Here is a 26,139-nt window from a genome sequence, read left to right on the forward strand (position 1 = left end):
AAATGTCTGATGAGAAATGAAAAACAAATTGAAACGTAATAACAACCATTAAGACTTAGACTTAAGCAAATTCTAAAAACTTTTATTCATAACTTTTATGTACGTTATCAATATGGAATTATTCCATCGAAGCAATCAAAAATAACGTCTCATTTCCCCATGTGCACATTCTAACACAACCACAAATCCTGCAGCCGATAATCAAAGAGCCGAATAAGACCGATCGAGTGAAAACAAACTATCGAAACGTACAATTTATACGAAGTCAAAGCGTTCAGGCCACGCCCACCTCATTAATAAAACGTCCAAACCGTTCACAAAGAGTGCAGCTATTTTTAGCAAACCGTACCGTGCAAGAAGCGAACCGTACCGTTCAAGAAGCGTACCGTACCGTGCAAGAAACGAACCGTACCGTTCAGAAAACGAACCGTACCGTTCATAAAGCGTACCGAACCGTACCGTGCAACTGGTGTAGTAGCACGTTTCAGGGTCTGTAAAAGGTGTAATCTGCACATACATCTAACATATTAGTCCCACTGCACCACAACCTAGGTACACTGTACCTCTAATTTTTGTAGACAAGATTTTATTTCTCATTACAGTATTACCTTTGTCCAGGTGAAGCCCCCCCCCCCCCCTCCTCCCGTCGCTGATAGATTTTATTTCTCATTATGGTATTACCTTTGTCCAGGTGTAGCCCGTCACTGAAAGATTTTATTTCTCATTACGGTATTACCTTTGCCCAGGTGTAGCCCCCATCGCTGGTGACGTACACATCAGGGTGAGTTGTCTGCAGAGCATCTGCCACATGACCTGGTCAAAAAAACATTACACAGAGGTCATCATTGAGGGCGTTTTTGACAACACGAGACTTTCTTGCTATGAATTCAAAGATATATCGACTGAGATATTGTGCTACACAGACTACGTAATATTGTGCTAAACAAAGAAATATTATGCTACACAGACTGAGTGATATTGCACTATAATTCAAAATATAATGAGTGATAGCAGAATGACATTGTGCTAAATATATCGAGTGACAGCAGAATTATATCATGCTAAATATACTGAGTGATGGCAGAATGATATTGTGCTAAATATACTGAGTGATAGCAGAATGATATTGTGCTAAATATATCGAGTGATAGCAGAATGACATTGTGCTAAATATATCGAGTGATAGCACAGTAATATCATGCTAAATATACTGAGTGATAGCAGAATGATATTGTGCTAAATATACTGAGTGATAGCAGAATGATATTGTGCTAAATATATCGAGTGATAGCAGAATGACATTGTGCTAAATATACCGAGTGATAGCAGAATGATATTGTGCTAAATATATCGAGTGATGGCAGAATGATATTGTGATAAATATATCGAGTGATGGCAGAATGATATTGTGCTAAATATACTGAGTGATAGCAGAATGATATCGTGCTAAATATATCGAGTGATAGCAGAATGTGACAATGTGCAATATGGACTTACCATGTACCAGCACAATTCCTGGTGCTGTCTTTGTGCTGAGTGGCGGGCTGGCCACCACACCTCGCTGGATACTGTATGTTCCGTGAATTTGGAGGTGGCAAGGCTGAAAATAAACAACAACTATTGCCTATTCTTTATATCGCACGAGTAGTACCCTCCAACCTCTTTGTATGTTAATTACATATTACATACATACATACACAAGATATTAGAATCCTTCCCTGTTAGTTTACTTTATTGACATATTCATTCATTATATTTTATAACAATATCATTCACAAAATAACACACATATCAACACATTGAGTGCATTTGAGATCATTCTTCCTGTTGTTCTCATGGTCTGTTCTTAGAGCTGCGAGTGATGAAAGCAGGTCTGCACGAATGTGTTCTTGTTCTTGTTTTTCGACCACACTACCTACAGAGGTGGTGTTAGTTCTTGCACCTCGAACCCGTTCTTGTGATGCGTACTCCGCTTTTGGGATCGGCAGAAATTTGTACTTGTGCAAAGAACGGTGGTCTCGAACGCACTAATCAACTTGTCCACAATATCATTCACAAAACAACACACACATCAACACATTAACTTGTAAACAATAACACACATGTCAACACATTAACTTATACACATTATCTTTCACAAAACATGTTCACAAACATCAACACATTATCTTGTACACAATACCATTCATAAAACAACAAAACAACAAATTAACTTGTACACAATATCATTCATAAAACAACATTTTAACTTGTACACAATATCATTAACAAAACAACACAAAACCATTCCTTCTGTTCCTTTGTTTCTCTTCAAACAAAACTGTATAATACAACATTCCAAATCATGTTTATTTTATCGTGCTCACCTTTGTCTCATCTTTACAGGGACTGCTGTTGGGTCGTGGGAGGGGCTGCCACGTGGCGCCGCGGTTATAAGTGATCATGCTGCGTATGCTGCTGTCCTGGTTTATCTGACTGGTGATATATACCCCCCGCATGGACTCCACTCGGTAGAAGTCTGTGACGTCCCCGTAGTTTGGGTACAGGTGCTGGGGGAGGGATTCAGAATACACTATACCCATGCCTCCTGAAGTGTACAGCGTCCCATGGCCAGTGTCTAAATAAACAAAGATCAGACCAAAAAAAATCAATCAATGTAGAAAAATGTCATTTAAAAACTCTGTTAAAATTTTATTTTAAAAGACGGATTGTTGCTTATGAAATTCTTTGCTACATGCATTCCATTAACTCTATCAAAGAGAACATTTCAACTAGTGTACTCAAATACACTCATCACTAGTATACACAAACACACTCACCTCTAGCTATAGTACACACACACACACATTCATCACTAGTAACACACACTCACTACTAGTAAATCACACACACTCATCACTATACGGTTCCTAATTCTCCTCATGGACTGGGCCAATGTAAATATGCATACTTGCATGTAATGAAAAATCCCAAATACCCTTCTGCTTTTAATAATAGTTTTTTAAGTGTTTGAAAAGGAAGATTTGATAAAGTATTGCTAATGATTAAGAGCACAATGGTTAACCTTGCTTACCTCCTGGGTTATCTACATGCATAAATACCAGATTCTCACTCATGTCCAACACAGAGAAAAACTGAAATGCAGAGAAATCAATATATAGCTGGACTGTGGAACATCAGTATCTTGAACATTAACATCTAGAATACCATGGATATGTCAAAGGGAGTTGGAGGTCCTAATTACATTTTCTTAAGGCTCAATATCTCAAACCATCAGATATCTCGAGAGAAAAAAATCTCTGTCAGTCATGTTAAGTTTGAGATATCAAGGTTTGACAATAATAATGTAAATCTGACTTAAATGTTTTATAAAAATTATGTCCATTACATGAAAATATAAACAAAATTCCTTTGCAATGAAAATGTCAGTCTTTAAGGAAAACAATTTCAAGAATTGTGTGCTCTACCAATTTCTAGAAAAATCTATTATTGATTCCAGATGTACTCTTGTACTTTACGCTATAAATATCATGAATCAATGATAAACAAATTTCAAGTAATCATTTTATATTCCTACTCTGTCTCCAGTAATTGTTGGCAGCTGGGCTGTATGCCAAGTTTTGCCGTGATTGGTTGAAATCTTCATGAGTCTGTTTCCTCGCTACATAAATTAAAAACAGGAATAATAATTGTTTTATTTGTGACAGCCTAGTGTTAGATACAGGTAACACTCGCATGTAAAGCAAAATATACATCTTACGCAGCTAAACAACGACCAATACACAACTTCCGAGATATCAGCTCTTCTATGATAGAGGTACGTTCAGTGTTCTGTTGAACGCTTGGGTGGGTACAAGATGTATACATATACTATAGACTAGCTATGTTAATATGGAAAGTAATGAAAGTGTAAATGGAAAGTAATGAAAGTGTAAATTTTGTTTATATCAGCCATTGGTATACATTAAACTGACCATATCAAGAATAATATTTGATTGAATTCTAAAGGCTATTAAATTCCAGCGTTTGTAATGTAAGCTTGCACTGCATGCTTCTTAGGTGGCTGAGAAAGTTCTAGATTGATATAAGGTCTGCCGGGGTAATAATGTACATTGATTATTGTAAAGCGCTTCGAGCAGCATACGCTGGAAAAGGCGCTATATTATTATTTAATTAAATATGAAATTTTTTATTTCCTCTTCTGCACGAGTGATATCTTAATCAAAGAAAAATGGTGATTATCGATTTTTGTTTGAGCTATTTTATCATTAAATACTAATAAACTTACTAATATTGTGTGTCCCTGCAGTTTGGGTGGTTGCATGATGTCTGATAATCGACCTTTAGGCAATATATGAAGGCAGTGATAAGCATTTGTACCCACCGTGTGGATGATAGTATGTTTTGCGTCTCACTGTGTGTAAGAGTTCCACAAAGGGAAAGAACTATTGGGCAACTCGGAAATTGTGTATTAGAAACCAGTACATGTACTTGTGAAAAAGAAGGGCTCGTGAATCTAGACAATGGCAGGTTTCATAAGCCACTCCCTTTTGTGAAGTGCATTCATTAATCATGCAAATATAAACAAGAGGCCCAGGGGCCTTATAGGTCACCTGAGTATCATGTAACAACCTTCCAATGTTTGAATTAGGTTTGTGTTTAAATATAAGAATTTTACTTTCGGATGGAAGAAATATTGAATAGCTATGTGGTCATGAAGTACATGTGTCATTTTTATGTTCAATCAATAATCCTTTTTAAAAAACCTAGGTCTGAGACATCATAAAGAAAAGGGTTATTTACTCCTTAGATAAAACCAATATAAGAAGATTTTCAAAGAATTTCTACATTTTCACTATATGACCAATAGAGCCCCACCCTAACACAAGAACCCCTGCCTCAGGGGCCATGAATTTCACAATTTTGGTAGAGGGCTCAACGCTCATTATAATTATGCCCACAGTTTGGCTTCTTGATGTCCAGGAGTAAAGAAGAAGATTTTTTAAAATTACACTCATTTTGATGGTTTTTGCCCCACCCCTCAGGCCCTAGGGGGGCAGGGACCACGAATTTCACAATTTTGTTCCCCTCCACCCACAGATGCTATATGCCAAAATTGGTTGAAATTGGTTCAGGGGTTTCAGAGAAGAAGCTGAAAATGTTCAAATGTTAACGCACGACGAACGACGACGGACAAAAACAGAAGATTTTCAAAGAAACATTGCATTTTCACTATATAATCAATCAGCCCCGCCTTTGCACCAGAACCCCTGACCCAGGGGCCATAAATTTCAGTTTTGAAAGAAGCATCCTTGATCATCATTATCATACTATTAGTTTGTCTACTTAATACCCAGCAGCAGAGGAGAAGATTTTCCAAGAAATAAAATGCATTTTCACTATATGATCAATAGGGCCCCACCCTAATACCAGAACCCCTGACCCAGGGGCCATGAATTTCACAATTTTGAAAGAGGCATCCTTGTTCATCATAACCATGCTATTGGTTTGTCTACTTAATACCCAAGGACAGAGAAGAAGATTTTCAAAGAAATAATGCATTTTCACTATATGACTTATAGAGCCCCACCCTAGCACCAGAACCCCTGATCCAGGGGCTATGAATTTCACAATTTTTAAAGAGGCATCCTTGCTCATCATTACCATGCTATTAGTTTGTCTACTTAATGCCCAGAGACAGAGAAGAAGATTTTCAAAGAATTTCTACATTTTCACTATATGACCAATAGAGCCCCACCCTAACACAAGAACCCCTGCCCCAGGGGCCATGAATTTCACAATTTTGGTAGAGGGCTCAACGCTCATTATAATTATGCCCACAGTTTGGCTTCTTGATGTCCAGGAGTAAAGAAGAAGATTTTTAAAAATTACACTCATTTTGATGGTTTTTGCCCCACCCCTCAGGCCCCAGGGCGGCAGGGACCACAAATTTCACAATTTTTGTTCCCCTCCACCCACAGATGCTATATGCCAAAATTGGTTGAAATTGGTTCAGGGGTTTCAGAGAAGAAGCTGAAAATGTTCAAATGTTAACGCACGACGACGGACAAAAACAGATAGCAATAAGTCACCTGAATGATTCAGGTGACCTAAAAAGCTTCATTAGCAGAGTTACCACTTTAACAATTTAGCTCATTGATAAAGTTTATGATTGAATGATATTATAGAAGTAGTGCACATTTTAATCCCAGAACTTTACACAGAGTAGCAAAATCAATACAGGTTTTTAGGGTTCAAAATTAAACTTTTTCAAGCCTTGGTCCATACAGACCAAGTGATTATTTTAAATGTTTACTAGTCCGCAAAGTATTTCACTAGTCCGTCCACCATATCATATAAAATGATAATATAAATTCATTTTTATTCCACTGTATTCACTTCACAGTCATGGACAGTTTCTGACGCCTACAGTAGAAAAAGGCAAACATTTTTTGTTCTTAAAAGATTGAAGCATACAATAACCAGCCAACAGTTCATTTGGAATGATAGCCTTTTTCTTTGTGTGTCATATCTCTGTCCTTTTCCTTTTTTAGAATGATCGTTTCATCGGATTTGCTAAAATCTTAACAAATCCGGATTTTGACTAGTCTGTACGGACTAGAGCCATAGAGAGTTTACTAGTCTCAGTCTTACGGACATGAGGTCATTTACTAGTCTCAGACTTACAGACATGAGGTCATTTACTAGTCTCACACTTACGGACATGAGGTCATTCACTAGTCTCACACTTACGGACATGAGGTCATTTACTAGTCTCAGACTTACGGACATGAGGTCATTTACTAGTCTCACACTTATGAACATGAGGTCATTTACTAATCTCACACTTACGGACATGAGGTCATTCACTAGTCTCAGACTTACGACACAAGGTTATTCACTAGTCTCAGACTTACAGGCATGATGTCGTCATTCACTAGTCTCAGACTTACGGACAAAAGGTAATTTTGGACCCTGGTTTATACTTTACCACACTTCCTGAGAAGACTGAAGCATAGAGGAATTTATCCTGATGTCCAAACGATATGACATTGCCCAGGATGTTTGTTTTACTGCCCGCTGTGCCGTCTGTGAAGCGGTGTAGGTTGTATTTGACAGTGACAACTACAAAAGCAGAGATAGATCATATTACCACTGTCTGATATTTAAGATTCTAACAACAAAAAATCAATGTACAGTACCGTAAGAGATGCTTCTTCATTTGATCTTGAGAAATTTTTTGAAACCTAAACAGGATTTCTAGATTTCTTGAAACTCATTTTTCAAACGGTCATATGACAAAAGACCAAACAGGCAGTTTGAAATTTATGATAACATGCTCAACACGGAAGTTTACAGCAAATTCAAAGAAATGAAGAAAATAACGAAATACGTGTCACATTGCCACAATTTCATGCACAAATAGAAATATTTTTGCCCAATTACAGATGATGACCCTCTATTAAAATGGCTTCCTGGGCCATAATGCTGAGACAAGCTCAGGTCCTCTCCTTATAAATGTGACAGAGTACCGAAAAACTAAAATTAGCTCGTACTCTCGAGAGGGGCGTTAAACAATATAAAATCAATCAACAGTACTGATTTAGTATTTTTTCTATAAATTGATCCGTCAAAATTCTTGATGGCTTAAGAGTCCCTTTATGTGAAATACTTTATGCAAGTATTTTACTCCTAGCACCTCAATGTCTCCTTCACTTGACGTATACTGGTATCTATTGCCTACTATAACAAGGGGCCCACAGGCCTTATCAGTCACCTGAGTATTAGTTAATAGTATCACTAATCCCAACGGCTACCAAAGCTGATAATACCCTGTTCTGGATATCTAAGTAGAGCTGGAAAACAAGAGGTCCATAGGCCTCACTGGTCACCTGAGTACTAGTGAAAAAGTATCAATACTTCCAAGGGCTATAAAATCTAGAAAAAATTTCCTGTTCTACAAACTATATTTGGAAACAGTATCAAACAAAATGTGTTCTTAAACTTAAATGTCTAAGAAAGTGCTTAGTACACTGACAAAAGACTTTGCATAAAACAATAGATATGTAACATTAACACGATATGACTAATTTAAACCCATCCTAGAGTCAAAACCCAGAGGTTGGAAAATTGACATTTTCTGCTTTTTCTAAATATGCATTTACTTTATATACTGCATAAGCAAATTTAAAGAAATCTCTCAAAAATACAGGTCAAGATGATCATAGTTAGAGAACAACTGACATTAAAAGGATTATCTTATTTTATTTTTCAACATATTAATCTCGCAGATGACATCAGCAGCTCATGTTCTACTTTGTTTTGTATGCACCATGTACAAAACATTTTGTTTTCTCCAGAATCAAATCTTAGCCGAGGCCTACCCTCTGTCCAATGGGGCATAAATTTTCGTTTTTTTCTCCTCATATGATCTGATGGTTGTTATTGTGAAATACGCTTGAGTGGTTTTGAATTTCCTGGACGAGCCCCCTCCCTATACTTCAGAAAAGGCAGCATGGTTGATCGTTTTTTTATGCGAAATTTGACTACTAAGTCATGACAAAGTCTGAGTCAATCTCACGCTTTATTTGTAATATATACAGAACATATAAGAAAACATTTATAGGCCCGCCGGACTCCTGGGTTCAATATTTTAAGAAGCCCGATCCCGATTTTACTGGCCTTGGCCATCGGGCCACTGGTTAACGTCGAAGACTGTGCACATGACTCTGTAGTTGTAGAGCATAAGATTTTGGAAAATTGGTCAATTTTGGCCCCAACCCTATGGCCTTAGGGGTGCAGGAGTCCTGAAATTTACAATTTATTTCCCCCTTTTTCCAAATATGCTTCATACCAAATTTGAAAAGAAGTTAAAAATGTTTATAATTGTTAATGCACGATGAATGGCGCAAAGCGACAACCAGTTGCAATAGGTCACCCGAGTTTACTCGGGTAACCTAAAAATGTCCAATTGTTAACGCACAATGACCAATTGCGATAAATCTCCTGAGTTAATCAGATGACCTCAAATCTATGACTGTTTTCTCATGGATTCCCTCCCCTACATAGGAACTGAATAGTTAGGTAAAGGATTTTTAGAAATTAATGGATCTAGATATCAATTAAATTCTCAATTTAACGCTGTTTCAAAACCTCAAAAATAACATTGTTCCATATAAACTTTTAAGTTACCAATAGACACCTGTACTTAAAACTGTTTAATATATTGCCTGTCATATCATGGCAACTTACAGGTAGCCAGGAAAGGATGTGTCTTTGCGGGGTCTACGGTGGCGTAAATCGTTTTAGGGTCGTCATCCGCAGTTCCCCTGTAACACAAACATAATCAGATATGATCAGTTATAGCTCTGTACATATTAAATATGAATATTTATACGTCTGTACATATTGAATATTACCATTTATACGTCTGTACATATTCATCCACCATGGCCCAACTTCTCCCATTATCAAAACTGGCGTACAGTTTCTGAAATATACGCATTAACAGTCAGAACATAAAATGTACATTACAGGGACAACACAGCATTTGAGATCTGATTCATGCAAAAATACCGTATATCAGGTTTTTTCCATGTGTACCCAATTTCCCCTTTATTCGCGACGATTTCCGAATCATGGAAAATAAATCAGCATAAATTTGATACAAGTTTGTTTTCATAATACAGTACACAGGTAATAAAGTTCTGCGTATAGTGTGTTTTGTTTCCCTCGTACATCTGACAGGTATGTAAGCCTCATTGTTTATTTAATAATTGACAACCTAAATTTCAGTCCCAAGCTCAATATAATATATTTATCTGATTTATATCACAATCAGGTTAATTTTCCACTTTGTTGAACATAAAGGTATATGTGGTGGGAGATTCCATATCCAATCCACCCCGCATCTATCAAAGTCTGCTGGAATTCACACCTATGAAAACAACGGCCTTGATTCCCCGATTCTTGATTTTATCAAATTAACAACAACTCAGGTTTTGTTAATTAACTTCACACGACCCTGTGTTGATTATACATTAACCAACTGATAGCTTGGGTATAATAATTGATTCAGTGTGCCGACTAAACAAGATCACAGCTAAACTATTACTTGAGCAATTTAAAACAAAAGTGTTTAGGGACGATAATTCCAGAATAGTCATGCTCGATTGAAATCAATTTTAAAGAAGGAATCACGTTGAATAAAGATAAAATTTCGTGAAATTACATGTAAAGGGTAACGCCTTGAGGTGGATTTTTATGGTCACATACGGCAGCGAGTTCCTTGATAAATTGGATCGCAATGGCAGTTTTTTATTTACTCGAGTATAAAAAGAAACTACAAAAAATCATTGTGTGATCAGTAACCCAGCAATCATGTAAACAGACGTTTCACTGACTGAACTTTTTGCATGAAAAAGCAATAGTTTACTTACACATGATGGCTTTTTTTTTTTACCAATTTCTTCTATGTTTAAATTATCGTGAATTATATTTTCACTAGGACTTTGAAATAGTGAAAATTTGATTCGTGTAAATTTAGTACAATATTTTAGGTTCTAATTCCTGGAAAAAAACAAGATGCGGAAAAAACCTGATATAGCTCAACAAACGACAAAGGTATTGATTTAATCAATATACAACCCCAGTCTATCTGTTATACACATAAGTAACTGTTATATTTGGATAGCAATTGTAGATTCTCTACTATGCGTATACGTAAATGTTATTGTGTGATGATACTTATGATGTTCATGGTTTGAACATACTATGAGAATAAAAAAATACTTACTATAGAGGGTCTTTTTTGCGGTATCAATAGCACTGTGTTCACCGAAATTCTAAATAACATCCATAATCTTTATCGAAAATAAATTTTTAACAGAGTACCCTCCCCCCCCCCCCCCCCCCCCCCAAACAACTATAAATCAACATTTACATGTATTGAGAATTAATACACAAGGTCTAAATGTGAACTTTCGAATACACCCTGTAGTTCCTGTTACCTAAAGGCAACATCAGAAAGGTTGTACACTCGACATGTAATTTAGAACACACCCTGTAGTTCCTGTTATAAGGCAAATTTTAAATACATGCACACCCAACATCTGAGTATTAATCATTCTATAAACATAAATACAAGATTTACTATCAGGATAGCCCAAGTATTGAACAAAGTTGTTCTCTATATACCATAGATACACTCCACCATGCCATATGCTGTATATGTCCTGTATCAACACATAAAACACTGAGTCACATATCAAACATAAAAAACACTTATCAACCTACCAAACAAATTATGTCAAACACTAAATAATAAATAAACATACCAACCACTCATCAACAAGCACTGATAAACCCATCAAACATTGATCAACATGCTAAACACTGATCAACATGCCAAACATAGATGAACTTGTCAAGACTAATCAACATTCTAAACACTGATCAACATGCCAAACATAGATGAACTTGTCAAGACTAATTAACATTCTAAACACTGATCAACATGCCAAACATAGATGAACTTATCAAGACTAATCAACATTCTAAACACTGATCAGCATTCCAAATGTTGAAAAACATTCCAAACATTAACATGTAAAACATTGATCAACACACTCAACACTTCTCAACAAGTCAAACATACATAAACTTAACCAACACTGACCAATATGTCAAAACACTTATCAACATAACAAACACTGATCAACATGTCAAAACACTCATCAACATAACAAACACTGATCAACATGTCAAAACACTGACCAACATAACAAACATTGATCAATATGTCAAAACACTCATCAACATAACAAACACTGATCAACATGTCAAAACACTCATCAACATAACAAACATTGATCAATATTCCAAGTATTGACTAACATACCGGTACCAGTCATTGTAACTTTCTGTGTACACTTGACTGTACACAGACTCACAAAACAATATTTGAACTATAAACTCAAAGCTTAGACTCATAAATCACTATTCCAACTAGAAACTCGTAGCTTTAGACTCATAAAACACTATTTAAACTAGAAACTTGTAGTTTAGACAAACAAAACACTATTCAAACTAGAAACTCGTAGCTTAGACAAGCAAAATATCATTCAAACTAGAAACTTGTAGTTTAGATGAAGAAAACACTATTCAAACTAGAAACTCATAGCTTAGACAAAGAAAACACTATCTGAATTAAAAATTCTTAGCTTACACTCTCAAAAGCACTATTCAAACTAGAAACTCGTAGCTTCAATAAAGTTGGTCTCTTTACATGTTTATACTAACAACATCTTTCACATCATTATATGTGAATTCACAATATCAGTACAAGTCTATTGATAACCAACGTAACCTCTTCCCGGTCAAAAACAAAGGACATCATACAATACTGCATGCTTTTAACTTGTGTTAATCATGTAGGGCCCCTGAGCTTGCCCTATTTGTTACTGTATGCAGCATTTGTTAGTATACCCCATTCTGATTTAACAAACAGACTTCCTTAAAGCCGTATGTTTGGATCATTGTCAAACATGCACATGCCCATTTTGGAGCTAAATCATGGACCACGGATTCCTGGAGCACCCTTTAATTGAATCGGCACCATCTTTCCATGACTGGGGCCTTTTGAGGTTGCGACGAACAATTAGCAGGGCTCCTTGAGGGGTGTGACAACATAGATACATTTGTGCTAGCTACTTGTACAACACAGAAGGCAAGGCATAATGAATAAAAAGCCATCATACCTACCACTAAATTCTTGGTATCACCGTTAATCTGTGACAGAAGGCATGACCGTTAGCAGTTAAAAACTTAACAAGTTTAAGGTACGTATCAAATAACATGAAAATGTAAGTGCTCAAGAATTACAGTGATAGAAATGAATCTGCCAATCCTATGAATTCATACCAAACCTTCTGTAAAACATCTCATTTTTTAAAATGTTTGCTTGAGTTGCAAATTCAAATTAATCTTGAAGTAAATTATTGTATGCAATTAAGCTTTGGGAATTAAATAATAAATGTACAGAGGGACCTAATTCCTACTCCAGCATGCTAAAGGTTCACGGCGAGATACTTTTGTAGGACAGGAGTACTTAAACTCTAGAGAGGTGCATTACCAAATTGTGCCATGGCATCTTAAACCTACACAGGTGCAAATACTAAATAGTGCATAGGCACTTTTAACTCTAGATAGGTGGTATACCAACTGTGTTATATGACACAGCGATCTCATTATATGACACAGCGATCTCATTACATGACACAGCGATCTCATTACATGACACAGCAATCTCATTACATGACACAGCAATCTCATTACATGACACAGCAATCTTATCATATGACACAGTAATCTTATCATATGACACAGCGATCTTATCATATGACACAGCGATCTTATCATATGACACAGCGATCTTATCATATGACACAGTAATCTTATCATATGACACAGTGATCTTATTATATGACACAGTGATCTTATCATATGACACAGTGATCTTATTATATGACACAGTAATCTTATCATATGACACAGTAATCTTATCATATGACACAGCGATCTTATTATATGACACAGCGATCTTATTATATGACACAGTGATCTTATTATATGACACAGTAATCTTATTATATGACACAGTGATCTATCATATGACACAGTAATCTTATCATATGACACAGCGATCTTATTATATGACACAGTAATCTTATTATATGACACAGCGATCTTATCATATGACACAGTAATCTTATCATATGGCACAGCGATCTTATTATATGGACACCACAAAGAATGCAAAGACAGTTAATTTGGATGCTAGGAATTAGTTAATAGACTGATTACTTTTGGTGGAGGGACTGAACCATATGTGCCCCTCCTTTCTCTATCATATGCCCTCCTGTATATCAAGTGAACCTTTCTTGTCAATCATGTGCCCTTCCCTTGTCTATCATGTGCCCCTTCATTGTATATCATGTGCCCCTTCATTGTCTATCATGTGCCCCTTCCATTGTCTATCATCTGCCCCTTTCATTGTCTATCATGTGCCCCTTCATTGTCTATCATGTGCCCCTTCCATTGTCTATCATGTGCCCCTTCCATTATTTACCATGTGTCCCTTCCATTGTCTATCATGTGTCCCTTCATTGTCTATCATGTGCCCCTATATTGCCTATCATGTGTGCCCCTTCATTGTCTATCATGTGTGCCCCTTCCATTGTCTATCATGTGCCCCTTCATTGTCTATCATGTGCCCCTTCATTGTTTATAATGTGCCCCTTCATTGTCTATCATGTGTGCCCCTTCATTGTCTATCATGTGTGTCCCTTCCATTGTCTATCATGTGTGCCCCTTCCATTGTCTATCATGTGCCCCTTCATTGTCTATCATGTGCCCCTTTATTGTCTATCATGTGTGCCCCTTCATGGTCTATCATGTGTGCCCCTTCCATTGTCTATCATGTGCCCCTTCATTGTCTATCATGTGCCCCTTGTCTATCATGTGTGCCCCTTCCATTGTCTATCATGTGCCCCTTCATTGTCTATCATGTGCCCCTTCATTGTCTATCATGTGCCCCTTCCATTGTCTATCATGTGCCCCTTCCATTATTTACCATGTGTCCCTTCCATTGTCTATCATGTGTCTCTTCATTGTCTATCATGTGCCCCTCCCTTGTCTATCATATGCCCTTTAATTGTTTTCATTTGGCCCTCCTATTTTTGATATCATTTTACCTTTGTGGTCAGCAGGGCTGATGAGGCCAGAAGATAGTCCTCATGCGATTGGCTCGGGTGGAACATGATACTGCCCGTCAGATGAAAGGAAAGCTTGGATGTAAAAAAACTTTTACCCCCGTTGTCCGTGATAAACAATTGGGATCCATACTTATCTCCAGAGTCCACCAAGTAAATCTGGAATCACAATTGGTGACATCAATAACTATCTGGGATCACACACAGAGATATCAATATCATGATTGATTGTTTTACGTCCCGTAGAGAATTTTTCACTCATACTGAGATGTCACCAGCTGTAGGTGAAGTACCACAAATTTAAACCTATGCTTAACATTCAGGGCTGTAGCAGCGAGGGTTCTTTAACGTGCCAATACCTGCTGCAACAGGCATGAGCAGAGTTTGAACTCACGATCTCCGGGTTATGAACCGAACGCTCTACAAGACTGGAATTATATTGGAGATATCAATAACTATCTGGTGCCACAAACAGTGATATCAATAAATTTGAAATCACTATTGGAGATACCAGTATCTGGGGTCAAACACATGTAGAGATATCAATAAATATAAAATCACACACAGGATGGCACTCAAGTAAGGGAGATAATCTCTAGCTTTGACTGAAGTAAGGGAGATAATCTCTAGTTTTGACACTGAAGTTAAGGGGATTATCTCTAAAGTAAGGAAAATAATCTCTAGCACTGACAGGGAGATAATCAATAATTTGGACACTGAAGGGAGATAATCTCTAGTGTTGACAGTGAAGTAAGGGTGATAATCTCTAGTGTTGACACTGAAGTAAGGGAGATAATCTCTAGTGGTGACACTGAAGGGAGATAATCTCTAGTGTTGACACTGAAATAAAGGAGATAATCTCTAGTGGTGACACTGAAGTAAGGGAGATAATCTCTAGTGTTGACAGTGAAGTAACGGAGATATTCTCTTGTGTTGACACTGAAGTAAGGGAGATTATGTCCAGCTTTGACACTGAAGTAAGGGAGATAATGCCCAGCTTTGCCATTGGAATAGGTCTCTATCATTGATACTAACCTTTCTGGTGTTGTGAGGATTTCTATGGACACCATTATGTTTGTAGATTCTAGGCTGGGTATTAAGCTTCACTTCATTAAACTCAGCACCAAAGTTAAGACTGGAATATAACAGAATAGTGAATTAAAGTCATGGTGGTAAAATTAGTATTATTGGGGTGGGGTGGGGGGGTGTCCATTATACCTGTGAATCTATTAACCATGACATCCAAGAAATTTTACATTTAATTTTGTGTTTACCAAAATAGAAGGATCAATTGATATTAAAACTACTAAAGACAGACAAACCATAGGCAGATAGACGGACGGACAGACGGATGGACAGACATATAAGATAGATAGATGGATAGACAGACATATAGACAGCCAGACATAAAGATAGATTGACGGACGGATGGACAGACAGAAACACAGACAGATAGATAAATAAATGCTCTCACTGAGTTAGAATATTGAAAAGGGATTTTAGGCATTATAATAAGGCCTTAAAACTAGTTTGATGTGTATGCATAATGCAGAGGTATCAAAAATTGTGTCTTAACATATATATACAAGATAATCTCAATGGCTGTACTCGTTTACACACTGAGAGAAATCAAAACTTTAGTGCACCTATAGCACAGTGTTAATGATTAAACACTGAGAGATATCACAACTTCTGTACATCTATCTCACAGTGATAACGATTACAAACTGATATACCACAACTTCTGTACATCTATCTCACAGTGATAACGATTACAAACTGATATATCACAACTTCTGTACATCTATCTCACAGTGATAACGATTACAAACTGATATACCACAACTTCTGTACATCTATCTCACAGTGATAACGATTACAAACTGATATATCACAACTTCTGTACATCTATCTCACAGTGATAACGATTACAAACTGATATACCACAACTTCTGTACATCTATCTCACAGTGATAACGATTACAAACTGATATACCACAACTTCTGTACACCTATCTCACAGTGATAACGATTACAAACTGATATATCACAACTTCTGTACACCTATCTCACAGTGATAACGATTACAAACTGATATACCACAACTTCTGTACATCTATCTCACAGTGATAACGATTACAAACTGATATACCACAACTTCTGTACACCTATCTCACAGTGATAACGATTACAAACTGATATACCACAACTTCTGTACATCTATCTCACAGTGATAACGATTACAAACTGATATACCACAACTTCTGTACATCTATCTCACAGTGATAACGATTACAAACTGATATACCACAACTTCTGTACACCTATCTCACAGTGATAACGATTACAAACTGATATACCACAACTTCTGTACACCTATCTCACAGTGATAACGATTACAAACTGATATACCACAACTTCTGTACATCTATCTCACAGTGATAACGATTACAAACTGATATACCACAACTTCTGTACATCTATCTCACAGTGATAACGATTACAAACTGATATACCACAACTTCTGTACATCTATCTCACAGTGATAACGATTACAAACTGATTTACCACAACTTCTGTACATCTATCTCACAGTGATAACGATTACAAACTGATATACCACAACTTCTGTACATCTATCTCACAGTGATAACGATTACAAACTGATATACCACAACTTCTGTACATCTATCTCACAGTGATAACGATTACAAACTGATATACCACAACTTCTGTACATCTATCTCACAGTGATAACGATTACAAACTGATATACCACAACTTCTGTACATCTATCTCACAGTGATAACGATTACAAACTGATATACCACAACTTCTGTACATCTATCTCACAGTGATAACGATTACAAACTGATATACCACAACTTCTGTACATCTATCTCACAGTGATAACGATTACAAACTGATATACCACAACTTCTGTACATCTATCTCACAGTGATAACGATTACAAACTGATATACCACAACTTCTGTACATCTATCTCACAGTGATAACGATTACAAACTGATATACCACAACTTCTGTACATCTATCTCACAGTGATAACGATTACAAACTGATATACCACAACTTCTGTACACCTATCTCACAGTGATAACGATTACAAACTGATATACCACAACTTCTGTACATCTATCTCATCATGTTAATGATTACAAACAGCCATACCTCTTGTACACCATCTCGTCATGTTAATAATAAACAACTGTCCTACCTTTTGTATACTTTTGATGGCTGCACCATCCCAAACATTTCCTGTGTAATTACCACCAGCAACTCCTATAACATACAAATGTACATAAAATACATACATATACATCATACCTGCAATTTTTTAAAAATCTCTACTGATCAAAAGAAATTGCTAACTAGTAATGGTGGATTGTGATAGCTAGCTAGCATGCATAGTAGAGTCAGTCTGTTTGTAATTTCTGGAAGGCCTAGGAATTTGCTGTGAGCTCATTATATGCAGGAAAACAAAATACAAAGTGAGGCCAACGATTGTGTAGGCTGACATCCTCCAAGCCTACCTGTGGAGATGTAGTTCCCTGGAACAATCTCTGGACCAATCTCATAAATTCCATAAAGAAAACAAAATTAAGAGTAGGGCAAACATAGACCCCTGGACACACCAGAGGTGCGATCAGGTGCCTAGGAGAAGTAAGCATCTCCTGTCGACCGGTCATACCCACCGTGAGCCTAATACATTGATCAAGTAAATGGAGTAATCTGTAGTCCAAATCAGTATGTAAAGTACAGCCTAACGATTGGTGTGAAACACGTCAGACAGCATTTGATCTAATGGCAGGTTGTATGTGCAAATTAGATCATTATAATGACCACAGAATTTGTGAAATGATGAGATATAAAAGTTTTAAACCTAATCTATGCACAGAGAAAGTTGCTCTGTAAATTGAAGGGGCTTTGAATGGGTGTATCTGTAATTCTTTGATTTATCTATAATAATAAAAAATCAACAACAAAAAAGCCATGTACGGCAGTAGTGTAGCTACCCTGAATCTCACCAAATTAAATCACAATATACAGAGTGAAATGAGGTTTGTCAATGAAGTTCCTGTGAGCCTTACCCCATTATTTCCACACCAGGCCAGTGCTAGACTATAGTAGGACTCGTTCTGGAATGCATACTGCAAAAACAGAAGAGAAACACCAGTATAAAAAGACTACCATTATAAAACAGGAGAAAATTCAATAAAATGGGAGAATATTCAAGTGTTTAAATTAAAATCAATAAAACGGGGAAATAAATCATGTGTTTAAATTAAAATCAATAAAACGGGGAAATAAATCGTGTTTAAATTAAAATCAATAAAACGGGGAAATAAATCATGTGTTTAAATTAAAATCAATAAAACAGGGAAATAAATCATGTGTTTACATTAAAATCAATAAACGGGGAAATAAATCATGTGTTTAAATTAAAATCAATAAAACGGGGAAATAAATCATGTGTTTAAATTAAAATCAATAAAACGGGGAAATAAATCATGTGTTTAAATTAAAATCAATAAAACGGGGAAATAAATCATGTGTTTAAATTAAAATCAATAAAACGGGGAAATAAATCGTGTTTAAATTAAAATCAATAAAACGGGGAAATAAATCATGTGTTTACATTAAAATCAATAAAACGGGGAAATAAATCATGTGTTTAAATTAAAATAAAAAACGGGGAAATAAATCATGTGTTTACACTAAAATAAATAAAACGGGGAAATAAATCATGTGTTTAAATTAAAATCAATAAAATGGGGAAATAAATCATGTGTTTACATTAAAATCAATAAACGGGGAAATAAATCATGTGTTTAAATTAAAATCAATAAAACGGGGAAATAAATCATGTGTTTAAATTAAAATCAATAAAACGGGGAAATAAATCATGTGTTTAAATTAAAATCAATAAAACGGGGAAATAAATCATGTGTTTAAATTAAAATCAATAAAACGGGGAAATAAATCGTGTTTAAATTAAAATCAATAAAACGGGGAAATAAATCATGTGTTTACATTAAAATCAATAAAACGGGGAAATAAATCATGTGTTTAAATTAAAATAAAAAACGGGGAAATAAATCATGTGTTTACACTAAAATAAATAAAACGGGGAAATAAATCATGTGTTTAAATTAAAATCAATAAAATGGGGAAATAAATCATGTGTTTACATTAAAATCAATAAACGGGGAAATAAATCATGTGTTTAAATTAAAATCAATAAAACGGGGAAATAAATCATGTGTTTAAATTAAAATCAATAAAACGGGGAAATAAATCATGTGTTTAAATTAAAATCAATAAAACGGGGAAATAAATCATGTGTTTAAATTAAAATCAATAAAACGGGGAAATAAATCGTGTTTAAATTAAAATCAATAAAACGGGGAAATAAATCATGTGTTTACATTAAAATCAATAAAACGGGGAAATAAATCATGTGTTTAAATTAAAATAAAAAACGGGGAAATAAATCATGTGTTTACACTAAAATAAATAAAACGGGGAAATAAATCATGTGTTTAAATTAAAATCAATAAAACGGGGAAATAAATCATGTGTTTAAATTCATATTAATGAAATGCTTTCTTTAGTATGTTAAATAGGAGATGAATTTCACAAGATAACCCATGGGGTTTTTTTTGCATTGACCTTGCCCATAGGAATAACAAATGCAGTAAAAAAAAAGATGAGTTTAAACAAAATATTTTGCAAAGAAAAGTATCGGATCTACATCAGTTCAAGATATAAACTCCTGTAAAACTGAAATGAATGACCTTCACACATAATATACAGGATGATTAGTACAAGTCTTACCAAATATCAATATATTGATTCATTGATTGATTAATATATTGATTCATTGATTGATTAATATATTTATTCATTGATTGATTAAACTATTGATTCATTGATTGATTAATATATTGAATCATTGATTGATCAATATATTGATTCAATGATTGATTCAGCCATTTTTGGTCCTTCTGCAATGATGTTTTTAAATCTGGATATGAATGAATGTGCTGTCATATTGGTAATCTGATGTGGCAAAAAATATTCTTAAAATAAAAATGTACCCATGGGTCAAAGTGAAGTGGCCTTATTTGATGCAGTATAAACAGGCTTTGTGTACATACTACATACATACTACAGCCCAGTTCCTGTTTACAATGCCTGATGCAGTCAGCCTGAACGGTAAATGATTCTGAGACATTGATATATCCCTGAAGGTTATTGACGATTGTAATGTACATTTCGTGTAAACCCCATTTGTAAATACCTAAGACTTCACATGTAATGTAACGCTTGAAATGTCAGCTGGACAAGAAACTAAAGTCCTAAAAATCAACAACTTGTACATTTTTATCATCTCAGAATACAGCCTTACATAAATGGCAAAATGAAATGTGTGGTAGTTCCGGTTGAGTGAATTCAAAGATTACTCTCCTTGCATCAGTGATTTATTCTATGGATTTGATGATTGATTTCTCTATGCGTTGGGACCCCTTACAAATGTGTTTACTGCCTCGGATATGTACACGTACACAGCTGCCGCAGGTCTAGAAAATATGATTTAGAGTCCAGCTCTGATTTCTTCATTTCAAACTGACACGCTAGTTTTTGTGACCCTGTGATCTAGAATTCTCAAACTAGGACGACATTACACAGTAACATACATGTAGGTGTAATATCAGCACTTTTATAAGCTGACTCTTCTAACAGACATATTGAATTCTTCAAAATCAGTGCCACAGAATGGTGGCATTTTCAGATGTAACCTTGACTAAAAAAACACTATATCAACACATAATCCCCAGTGCACTTCAAATTCTCATTGCACACAATGATTTTCTTTTGTCAGATTTGAGCACCTGACAGGGGTCCCGGGTTCTAATCCCAGTCTGGGCCATTGTATTTTCTTCCTTCCTGCTGCATTTGGTGCTGTAGACCAGCCCCTGGAAGTGACAGGTGAAAATGTCTGTCAGGGGGTAAAGATCCTGGTTCGATGTCTTCAAGAGTGAAGACAATTAATTAAGGAGGGAGGAGTGTAGCAATTAGTCGGGTTCTATCACTGGCAGCCAGATAGTTTAGTTGGTAGAGCACTTGACTAGAGATTCAGGGTTCTAGGTTCGAATCCCAGTCTTGTCCGTTGCATTTCCTCCCTTCCTATTACATCTCAGATATCAACTGAAATGTTTTTTTAATGTACAATAAGAAACCAATATTTCAAAAATAACAAACCTAAGATGTTTCAACGTGTCTTAATAAAAACACTGACTTCTCTACTAGATGCTTTATTACAAAATATAAGTATAAGGTGTTTAATAGTTTGTTTATATCTATAGTCTATAGCTGTATGACGGACGCTCAACAACTGCAGCCAGAGGTCTGTCCACAACCTCCAGCTCAAACAATGAAGTCCAAACAGAAAACACGGTAATCAAATTAATGGACGTACATTACTGTCAGGCTTCTTCACTCCGAGAGGACAATCATCAGCCTCAAGAATTTCGCGTATATATTACTTGATCAATAATCATATCTGACCTGCTGATTTTAGACAAATAATACGCCACTTTTCTTCTACTTGCCCTGGACTAACTGTGATGCCGTTTTTCTCCAGTCTTTATCTGGATATCAGAAGCCTCATAATCTATCTTATAGGATCGACACTGTTAGCTTCAATGACACTTATGCAATACCATGAATACAATTACAATATTAAACAGTCTTAAACTTGATACAAAATTCTCTCCATGCCAACAAAAGGCGGCCACAACACTCTCTCTCCAACACCTCTCTGTCTTCTGCTAGCATCGACAGTATTCTATTATTGAATTTAACAAATACAGTGTTATACGTTTTATTTGTAAAACAAAGTTTTATTCTGATTTCAAGACTATTCTTTTAGTTTTAGCTCTAGTACAAGGGCTATTTCTACAGTATATATATCGAATTCATTAACATTCTCACATACTGTCAGCTCCAGTACAGTTTGACTTTTTGCAGAATGGTGCACAAAATGAAAACAGATATTAGCCGATTTCTAATTTCTTCTTCTGTTGATAAAAGGTATGTAAAAATAGCTGTTTACTGAACTATTAATATAAATATAGCTTATATACATTGATTGAAGCACAGACCAGTGATTTTTCTACATTTTTTACAAAGGTCCTGTGGCTTTTGAATTGCGAAAAATTGTCGACATTTCAGTCAAATTGAGAAAAATCAATTTGATCGTAAACAAGTTTTAAAATCATATCAAACATTACATTATCTTTATTTTACACATCTAATTTTCTTTAACCTTCTAAAATTTTAAACTATTCTATCCTAATCATCATTCCCATAACTCTTTGTCTTATGTATATAATTCAAATCGAATGTTTATTTTTTTCAAATATGTTTTCCTTTCATAATTTTATTATTAACAAGGTATTAAATTATTTCATAATAATTATATTCCCCATAAAGCAATTAAATTTTGATTTCAGCCGTAGTGCATGTTAGTTAGTAAATAAGTACATTAATTTACAAATGTTCTTGCAGAGTGAGGCACTAACTCAGCTCAGGGTAGTAAGTCTTCATTTCAAGAAAAAAATTCTTTTTACTGTTTTACACCTAACACCATTTTACACTTGATAAACTTTGGGTGTAATCTTATTAATGGAATGTTCTCAGTGTTTATTTGTTTTTGTTTATTATTTTATTGTTTACAAGTTGTGTTTCATTGTCTGTTAGCCTACTGTAATGTTGGGATATGGGGGTTAGTTCATTTTTCTGTTTGTGTTTTTATGTGACGTCACAGAGGGGTTAGTGCCATGCCTGGCATGGCACTAACCCTTAGTGCGCATGTCAGTAACCCTTAGTGCCATGCCTGGCATGGCACTAACCCCATCGCTTTGTTCCAAGTATTACCGCGATTCAAACTGCATTTCTCAGTTGTTGTAACAGAAAACAGCAATTTCCACAATTGATCATACATCCAGCCCCGTAAGATCTGCAATAGCTCGATATACAAGCCTGGCCTGCCCTCGCACTTCGCAACGTGCACTTGTCTCGGTTATGAGCAAACCGTCGCATAGAGGAGGAATAAACATACCTACACTTCTTCATCTCTTCAACTGCGACCATTTGCAACGATTTATAAGAGGCAATGCGACGTTCAAATTCTACAAGGACCAGTACGCCGCGCCGCAATGTAAACACTCTCTCGATCTGGTATGGCCGCCGCGACCGCGCCTGCTGCAGACTATCTATTTAGCGACGTCACAAATTTAATTCTGACGTAACGTACACTGATTCCCGTACTTTGGTAATATAACGTAGGAAATATCAACACATTAAAATGTTGCGAATTTTAAAGTCATTTATTCACCATTAAGTTCTCCTATATCATGGTAAACACATATCACGGGTGCATATCCCATGGTATTACGGATCAGCGAGAATAATGGATCGAAATCATTAGAGTTTCATGATCCGCCCCTTGATTTAGGCCCGACTTAAAAGCTCAAATTTAGTGTGCAAAGTCTTCAACTTGGAAGCCAGTGTGACGTGTCGTTGATTGTTACGTCATGGTGAACCATCCCTGTATCTTACAAAAGTTTGATAAGATAAATGCTGGCCGAGTTAGAAGGTCTCCCCCCCCCCCCTTTTTTTTTAACAGAACATGGTATATGTATGCGACTGTACGCTGATCCTCTTTGTTATCGTGTATATACAATTATGATGTATCATACAGGCCGCATCATATTTAATGACGATTGGATTAGCTGATAAAACAGTGATTCATGATCACAATTCAGTCATCGCCGATGTCTACATAACTCGGTAATTCTTCAATTTTCCAAGCATCGCATGTATTGTTTTTTATAATAATTAGTCTACTATTTTTTTAATTTGGTATTGATCGCATGTATTGTATATTTATTTTAATGATTTTATTATGTTTAGATCTAGATATTAATTTATAGAGATTTTTTAAAAAGCGTATTTCAGTATATACATGTAATATAAAGTTAGCTTATTTTTATGTATATTCATGAAATCTAATTCTGTGTCATTCTATGATATTAAGTTATATGACCGCAAGAAGAAACGGGCCAACAAGTACATTTTTGAAGAATTTGGCTTGAAGATGGAGTTCACCTCAATGATCGCGGGAATCGCCTGTTTTATCACAGCATTCTATCAGCCCTTCGACTGATCCTGTGAAGTGCAGGTCCTAGGGAGACTCGTGTGTCTGAATGGCATCTAACCTGTGCTGCAGACTATCAAGATCCAGTCAAAACGGCCTTTTTCAAGGCCACCAATATTTTAGAAAAGACACCACTATTACAACTTGCAAGAAATGTAATCAATATTGAAAAGTTATGATAAATTGAAGTACAAACGAATTTATATAGTTTTAATATAATTTGAATAACATTAAAGGCATAGGGTCTATCTTTTATCTCAAAAAATGACATCACAATATTTTGCAAGAACTCCAAAAAAGAAATTTGTAGTATTAATTATGAGTTATCTATTAGCCCTATATAAAAATTTTGTCTGGAGGACAATATATTAAACTTGTACCCCGCTGATTGGTGGCTACACACAAACATAAGAGATGCGAAATCAACAGGGTACCAGTTTAGGCAAATGAGAACAGGGAATTATTTTGTAATTACTATCGTTATCCAATGTGTTTGTAAACATTCTGAAGAACATTGTGTGATTTTCTAGTTATGATCTTAAATTTCGCCACCTTTTTGAAACATGCAAAATTTCACCAATATCTTAGACCCTATGCCTTTAAAATGTAACCAAGACTCCTTATAGTATCAATCATATGTAATTATATTTATTAATCATAATTTTCCTTTAATTTTTGTCTCTTTTAAAAGCCACTATGGGCATATCTCTAAAAACGTTTTTAAGGCGGTCAGAATTTACCTCAAGAATTTTTTACGGTTTTCTAAAATCTTATGAATATTGGGAAATCAGTTAGTAAATACTTTCAATACATATATAATCCCGTGGGGATCCGCGGGTTAGAATAGGTCCTCAGTACCCCCTTGTAGAAGGCGAATACATGCGGCGGTCCTTCGTTTGATACCGCAAAAACCGAGGCCCATGTCACAGCAGGTGTGGCACGATAAAGATCCCTCCCTGCTCAAAGGCCTAAGCGCCGAGCATAGGCTTGAATTTTGCAGTCCTTCACCGGCAGTGGTGACGTCTCCATATGAGTGAAACATTCTCGAGAGTGACGTTAAACAATATTCAATCAATCAATACATGTATGGTACATTCATATAAGTTGTCTTTGTTGCGGAAA

The 26,139-nt window shown here is 35.7% G+C and overlaps 1 protein-coding gene across 2 annotated transcripts in view; it reads right to left on the reverse strand.

The window, feature by feature from the left end:
- Positions 1-26,139, reverse strand: part of LOC130048039 (sortilin-like) — a 58,636-nt gene that overhangs the window by 24,848 nt on the left and 7,649 nt on the right. The window contains exons 2-14 of one of the 2 annotated variants that reach the window (XM_056144028.1): positions 18,884-18,943; positions 18,010-18,074; positions 15,807-15,906; positions 14,754-14,930; positions 12,763-12,789; positions 9,420-9,490; positions 9,253-9,329; positions 6,992-7,125; positions 3,578-3,661; positions 3,074-3,134; positions 2,367-2,617; positions 1,498-1,600; positions 737-813 (exon numbers count right to left, since the gene is read on the reverse strand). In XM_056144028.1, coding sequence (XP_056000003.1) covers positions 737-813; positions 1,498-1,600; positions 2,367-2,617; positions 3,074-3,134; positions 3,578-3,661; positions 6,992-7,125; positions 9,253-9,329; positions 9,420-9,490; positions 12,763-12,789; positions 14,754-14,930; positions 15,807-15,906; positions 18,010-18,074; positions 18,884-18,943 — 1,287 coding nt within the window. The remainder of the gene's footprint in view (positions 1-736; positions 814-1,497; positions 1,601-2,366; positions 2,618-3,073; positions 3,135-3,577; positions 3,662-6,991; positions 7,126-9,252; positions 9,330-9,419; positions 9,491-12,762; positions 12,790-14,753; positions 14,931-15,806; positions 15,907-18,009; positions 18,075-18,883; positions 18,944-26,139) is intronic. The other variant, XM_056144029.1, reaches the window with a different exon arrangement.

The sequence above is a fragment of the Ostrea edulis genome, chromosome 7, assembly GCF_947568905.1.
Source record: "Ostrea edulis chromosome 7, xbOstEdul1.1, whole genome shotgun sequence".
In the NCBI taxonomy this organism is placed as follows: Eukaryota; Metazoa; Mollusca; class Bivalvia; order Ostreida; family Ostreidae; genus Ostrea; species Ostrea edulis.